Raw genomic sequence first — 7,431 nt, 5'->3', positions numbered from 1 at the left:
AATAGGTCCTACGGTACTATTCACACATTTAAAAACTATTTTGCTACAATATTTTCAGTTTTCAGTTTCAGTAATAATAAGTTCAATCCAAACGAACCCTAAGAGATCGTTTGGCTTGCGTGTTTTGCGTCCAAGTTTGGCGCAAAACGCGTTTAAGCCTCTTTTTTTTTTTTTTTTGCTTTCAGCCATAAAAAAAGACTTTTTCAACCGTGGACAGTGCATTTGTGCACTGTTCACGGTTACTATGCGGCTACTATTCAATGAACAGTAGCCGCACTTGTTGACTTTTGTCCCTGAATAGTGCATCTGTGCACTGTTCATGGACCCATAATTTTCAGTTTTTAACAACTTTTTCATTAAAAATAGGTCCCACAATACTATTTACACATTTAAAAATTATTTTGCTACAGTGTTTTCAGTTTTCAGTTTTCAATTTTTAGTTGTATCTAAATAGATCCTAAATACTAAAAAACTGACATGTCTAGAATGTAGAACCATATCAACCTATACGGTATACGTTAGGAATCAAATTGGTAATTTAACTAAGATAACAAATAAAATTATGATAACGTGAGAGGCCTCCAAAGTTTTCTTTTAGAAGAATTCCAATGCCTATTATTAAGTGGCTACTCAAATTAAGATTTTTTTTTTTTTTTTTTTTTGCATTAAACAAAAAATGAGGGTTAGCTAAGCTATGTGTGTCCTCCGGTAGGGCGTTCAAATTAATATTTATAGGGTCTATTTAAATAGCACTTATTTTTGCTGAAACTGAAAACTGAAAATTGAAAACACGGTAACAAAATAATTTTTAAAGTACCGTGGAACCTATTTTTAATATTTTTTTTTCTAAATAAAGTAGTTGTAGGTCCCATGAACAGTACATGAATAGTATCAGAACAGTATGTGAACAGTGACATTTGTCTCATGAACAGTAAATCTTGTCTCACTAAAACGCGTGAAAGCCAAAAAAAAAAGAAGAAGAGAAAAACGCAACACAGAATTCAACGAAAACGCTGAATCCAAACCCACACATAGTCAATCCTTGTAGATGCCTATCAATGAAGGACTATAGCAACAAGACTTAAAGTTAGGCGGGTTAAATGAAGTCTCTACATCCTTACTAACTAAACTATCTCCCGTTAGTCAAATTAAGATATTTTCAATATATTATACAAGTATACAACTACTACTATTATTATTATTCAGCAAAAAAAAAAAAAAAAAGTATACAACTTCTGTTATTACTGTATTATATATTGTACATATAGGGGTGTGTTTAAATACCGTTTATTTTACTAAAATTGAAAAATTATTACTAAAAGTACGGTAGATAAAGATAAAAATTAATTGAAATAGTATTGTGAGATCTTTAAATAATACCAAAAAATATAATAGAATATATAAATAATAACAAAAATAAATTAAATAATAAAATAATTTTTATTTTTCATTCTCGTCCAAACCCACTCATGCTGATTTTAATTAAATAATTTCCGCTTCCAGGTTTCCCATTCGGTTGGCCTTTGTGATTGCGTCTTTTCTGACCAGTGTTTTGTAACTTTGTGTCAAGTTAAGATTCCCCCTTGGTTTTTTTCGAAAGAAGAGTCAAGATCCCCTTTTCCGTGTAGTCCATGTCTTTATTCGGATGAAAAGTTAAAAAAAAGACAGTTAACTTTCCACCTTAGCCGTCGATTTCAAATGATCTTTATTTCTAACCTCTCAATTATTTTCAGTGGAAAGTTAAGTTTAATAACTTGTGATCTTTTTTTTTTTTTTTTTGAGAAACTAATAACTTGTGATCTGAACCATACATTGCCATAGCTATCTATTGTTTTGGGATCTAAATTCGCCCCATTCCCACTCAGTCAGAGTCACTCATGAGTCATGACTGAACTACCAATGGGGACAAAATGGGCAAGTACGATGAGTGACACGTGTTATTTTTATTTTATTATACAGTAACTGGTGCCAATGTGAGTTCTTCAAACCCCACTTGCATGTGTGACAAAAGTGATGGAGTAGCCCATATTGCACGGTAACCTACTAGTCATCTCAGAAACTAACCCGTTGGACCACTCGCTGTTTCTTAGCAATGCCAACCATTTTGCCATCATTCATTCCCTTTAATCCAATGTCTTTTGAATTTGACACCTCATCTCATTTTGATTCGTAAAGACCATTTTCACCCCTACAAAATTATGGCTTTGACAGAGGTGTTTGAATATTATTAATCAAATTGGCGTCAAAACCTTTGTTTAAAAGGTATTGTGAAAACACAATTTTTAATGTGTTCATAATACAAAAAAATATGTTTGGTATTATATTTTTAATTACATCTTTTTAAAAGTGAAAAAAATATAATTGTGTGTTTGGTATGAGTGTGTGTTTTTAAAAAAAGTGATGACATGTAATCTAATAAGTGGAATTTACAATTTTTAAAATAGTTACAAAAGTTCCATTGAACAATGTTATGTGAAAATTAAAAACTAGTAAGAGGAGTTTTCTAGATTCAGCGTTTAAACATTCTAAAATGAGAAATGTAATTCAAACACTCTTAAAAAAAAACACTCCTACTTAGGAGTGTGCAAAAAATCGAGGAATTGAAAAAATCGCTTCAAACCGACTGAACCATTGCAAAAATTTCGATTTGGTTTGATTTCAGTTTTATTATATAAAAAACCGAAAATTTCGGTTCGATTTTTGGTGGTAAATTTGAATGCACCTAACTGACCGAACCGAACCGAACCAAAATATATTATTATATTATATTTTATATTAAATATATAATGTAGAGTTTGCAAAGCGTTTGGCCTTGCCAAAATTACTCCGCGCAATGCCCATTAGATAAGTTAGATTAACCGATTAAAATTAAACTAATTAAGTTAAACCAGGACTAATTGAAAAAAGAAAATAAAATAAAAACCCTACCCTTACCCTACGTTACCACGTACCCCACTTTCACTTACACGCCTCCGTCACTCTCTCTCACACAAAGCCTCCATCACTCTCTCTTACGCCAGCCTCCATCAGTCGACATCTGTCACCGGCCTCCACACGCCGGCCTCCACAGCTACTCCACATACCCCACAGCCCACACGTATTCACTGACACCACACAAACAACAGAGGATGATGTCTCTAAGGGCGTTGTTGAAGTCGAAGTTGAAGACAACCACTACTGCTTGTACTACTTCCCTTGTAAAACAAATCCTCCGCCGCTTATCCTTATCTGGCCGCCATGAAGAAGAAGAAGAACAACAGCGTTGCCATCATCAGCACACCCGCACGAGCCGAATCCTGACAGGCTACACAGAATTTAGAAAGTATGTTGCATCAGAAACCGTGGCACATTATTATTCTGCAGAGATCGATGAGGGAGGCAAAAATATAGGACCCGCCACTCTCGTCTTCACAGTTCCTGGTTTAACAGCTGTAACGGACCATTATTTTTATCATGTTCCTCATAAAATCTATGATCCACTCATCAAAGAAGGATTTCTGCTTCTTCGCACAGATGATGTTGTGGATGGCAATACTATAGATATCTTCAATATCAATACTGCAGAGCGTTTCACTGTTCACCTTCCAAAACACTTTCTTTATTTCGGTTTTGGGTTGGATCCTTTGTCCAACCAATTCAAGTTGTTTAGTTTTCGTAGCATTCTCACGCTGTTCAGTCACGACAATAATAATTGGAGAGAGATAGAGCCTGAAAACTACTGCGGAATTGACTTGGATCAAATAAGGTATGCTCAGAATGCTTTTGGTGTTTCTGGTAATGGAGCAGTATATTGGCTTGTCAGAATGTATGACGACCTGTTTAAGGTAGTGGCATTTGACCTCCACGAAGAGACTTTTAGACTCATCACTATCCCTGATGAGTTGAAATCAAACAAAAAAACAGCTCTTCTTTTGGATTGTGGACGCTTGGCTTTGATAAATGGGTTGCATGACAAGTTGGATGTTTGGATATTGGAGGAGGACTTCCACAATCACAACTACTCTTGGGTTAAACAAACTATTCGTTTTCCTTTTGATATTTCTGATTTGACGTGGAGGAGTCACATTCTTGCCATCGACAGTAACACTGGTGAGATCTTTCTGAAAGCTCGTGCGTATGAAGAGGACATGTCGTTTCTCTATTATCATACAAAGACACAGTTTTTGAAGAGGCTTGAGATCACGGGAGTGCCTCAATGGTTGGTAATGAAATCTCACTGTTGCCATCGAGGCATTACCTTCTACGATGAAGTAGGGAAAATCAGGTGCTGTTCAACCCAAAACCACTAATATTTTATTCCTATATTCCCAGATTACATACACTGTCATGCTATATGAATGTGCTTTTAGGGGAAATACCATACCTGACTTCATAGTTGAATAAAATTACATTTTTTGTTTTTGTTTTCAGGGCACTGATCAAGAGCATTACTTTGGTTATTACTTGATTTTTCTTGCTCCATTCCTTAATACTTAAGTGAATAGTTTGCTGGATTTTATTTATTTATTTTTTATCTAGTTTCTCCCTCCCACTTTATCAAAAAGGAAGTTTAATTTTTTAAGGAAATATAAAAGGGTAAGTGGGTAACTATTGGATATATATTCATAATTAGGAGATTGCATTTGGGCAATTCTTCCCAGGATTGCAAAGAATATGCGGATTTTTCTTGATATTTTGTCGATTGTGGCTTACTTGTAATAGAAGTTTTTGATTCTCCCAAATTATATTTTCTTGCACAAATTAGTTGTGGTTTCCTCACAAGGGAAGTGGTCATGTCACATTTTGACTTGCTATACATTCTTGGATGCTGAAGTGATTAGATGGACTTTTGCAATTGTGCCAACCATAGTTGTAGCTCTTGTGTTTAAAAACATCTTAAGCTTCATTGGTTTTTTTGATTGAATGGCTTAATGTGCTTCAGTCATTACAGATTCCTTTTACGCTTATTTCCCTTCTAACCTTGGTGGCCAAGGAGCAGTTCGTGGGGGTCTGCTATTTTTTCAGTGTGTGCTGACAGTCATTGGTTATTTGCCTAGCCTGTAGCCTTGTGGCTATGTGGGTGAAGGGTTTAAGGATGGGTACAAAGAAAAAGGCACCTAGTAGTCCATTACTTGCTTCAATTATGGTTGCAATTGACTTGGATCATTCCCTACTCTACACGTTTAACTATGATGTTTGGGAAAAAATTTTAACAAAGGGAGAAGCATGATAAACTTCGAAAATTACTTCTCATATAAAAATTTTAGCTGACAATTGTTCTTGGTTTCAACTTTCTATTGAAACAATTGTAGCTGCTAGAATCATATGCTAACATAGTTGGTTTAGAGGCAAGATATTTAATAGGCAGTAGAGCTCCTTAAAGTGACTACACAAAGACATCAGTATCAAGACTCCTAAACAGGCAATAACAGGCAAGGTCTTGTTTGTTAAGGCGTGTCTTTCCTTCCTTTTATCCATAGTTTACAATATAATGGCTTTTAAAATAGTATTGCTTAGGGAATCTGGCCACTAGTAATGGTGTTTACATAATTGGGTGTTTTATACTTCTCTCATGTCCCGATCAAATTTAATCATATTGAAGAAGCGTGTATGTTGTTTCTAGCTAGCTCTATTTATCGTTTTCCTCAACCAAAAAAAAAAAGCTCTTTATATCGTAAAAACACTATTTTTTTATTTTATAATTTTAGTTTTATCCTTTTTGTTCCCTTTTGCCTTTAGTTTTTGCCTTTGGGTATATTGAACAACATATGATGATTTGTTCGCTAAAGTGCTATAAAAAATATTTAGTGTCAATTTTAGAGGGGAAAGTGGCTTTTGTGTAGATTAAATGCCTTGAACAGATAGATGTAGTGATAGTGTTTGTTAAAATAACTAATGATTAATCCATCTCTTATTCAATGACTAGTTTTCAATTATGAATTTCACAACTTGGAATTAGAAACCACCGTAATACATCTCAGCTACTCAATTCAAACTCCAAAGTCCCACTCAATTCAAACTAAATTATGATATAAAAAATGTAGTCATTGATAACAAATCACCCAAATCATAACATTTCCACCCAAAACCAATAAACCTATCTCTTATCCTGTTATGACTTCCAAGAATTGAAGAAAAGAAACACCCAGAATTCAAAATTCAATTTCCTTCATTTTATCAAACATTCCCAGCAACCAAACGAGGGAAAAAAACAAAACTTTGAAGCTTAAAAACTCAGTAACTCATCCTGTAGACAGAATCAAGAAACCTCTTTTGGATTAAAAGCCTAGAGACCCAAGAGTAGAGAAAACATAGAGGAAGGCCAAGAATAAGGATAGAGTAAAAGGGGTGGTGGATTGCATCGATTTATCTAACAGTAAAATACTCATCAACAACATCAAGAAAAGCGTAAAACCCTAAAAACAAATGAAAACCAAAAATTAAAATCAACTTAAACCCTAAAACTACCCAGAGAGAGAGAGAGAGTACCTATTACCACCATGGAGACCAGCAATGGAAGCAGAGTGCGTTAGCAACGACCAAGTGACTAAGAGTAAGAGTGAAAGAGAGAGATAGAGAGGGGGGAGGGTGTGGCGGCGGAGGCCATGTCCTTGATGCGTTTCAGAATTGGAAGCGCTTACCATTCTTTGCATCTTCGTCAACTATGTACATCCACATTCAAATCCGATAACACCCACCACCTCCTTATCTCTGCCTTCAACAAAGACACATTCCAACAACACTTCTTCTCCATCCCAATAATCCATCATTCACTCTCTTTGGGATCCAAACCCACCTCACTCCTCACTCACACACTCCCTTCCTCCCATCCCAAAGGTCTCAACACTTCTCAATATCTCAACCCTTTTTTTCTCCTTCACCGCCATGACTATCCCCATTCCAATCACGCCCCTATTCTCACCTATAACCCCACCACCCACCACCCAACAAACTCTAACTCTTCCTCATTCACTTACCTCTGAAACTGAAACAGATACCACTTTGTGCGCTGAAACACATTTTGGCTTCGACCCTTTAACCAACACTCACAAAGTGTTACGTGTTGAATGGACAGTTGCTATTCCAGAATCAAATCCTAGAGTTAGTCAAATGGTGTGCACGGTTTTTACACTAGGCTGCAGAAGCATCGGTTCATGGAGAAGGGCAAAGATAAACCCTGAGTTGCCTTTTCATTCTACCAAGTGTATGAGTTCTGGGAAAAGTGTTTGTATTAATGGTGCAATACATTGGGTAACACAGTTTGGGAATTACATTGTCGCTTTTGATCTCAAAGATGAGAACTTTAGACTAATTCCGCTTCCCCATAAGTACAAAGCTGAAAACTTTAAACCTTTACATTTTGAATTTAATCGATTAATTGAACTTGGTGGGTGCTTGCTTTGGTAGATTACAAATATAGTGGTGACAGATTTCGTGATGATGAATACATAT

General features: G+C 35.6%; 1 protein-coding gene across 1 annotated transcript; it reads left to right on the top strand.

The window, feature by feature from the left end:
- The first annotated feature begins 2,928 nt into the window (after positions 1–2,928).
- On the top strand, positions 2,929–6,857 carry LOC111992721 (uncharacterized). The gene is made up of 2 exons (XM_024024580.2): positions 2,929–4,264; positions 4,411–6,857. Exons 1-2 carry the CDS (start codon positions 3,129–3,131, stop codon positions 4,445–4,447), a joined length of 1,173 nt encoding a protein of 390 aa, XP_023880348.2. The 5' UTR covers positions 2,929–3,128; the 3' UTR covers positions 4,448–6,857.
- Positions 6,858–7,431: the final 574 nt, after the last annotated feature.

The sequence above is a fragment of the Quercus suber genome, unplaced genomic scaffold (assembly GCF_002906115.3).
Source record: "Quercus suber isolate HL8 unplaced genomic scaffold, Cork oak 2.0 scaffold_108, whole genome shotgun sequence".
NCBI classification, from domain to species: domain Eukaryota; kingdom Viridiplantae; phylum Streptophyta; class Magnoliopsida; order Fagales; family Fagaceae; genus Quercus; species Quercus suber.
This window is presented reverse-complemented; position numbering and strand designations above follow the sequence as displayed.

Coding starts and splice junctions, on each gene's coding strand:
- LOC111992721 (XM_024024580.2), top strand. CDS start 3,129: ATGATGTCTCTAAGGGCGTTGTTGAAGTCGAAGTTGAAGACAACCACT. Junction 4,265..4,410: donor GATGAAGTAGGGAAAATCAG/GTGCTGTTCAAC, acceptor TTTTGTTTTCAG/GGCACTGATCAAGAGCATTA.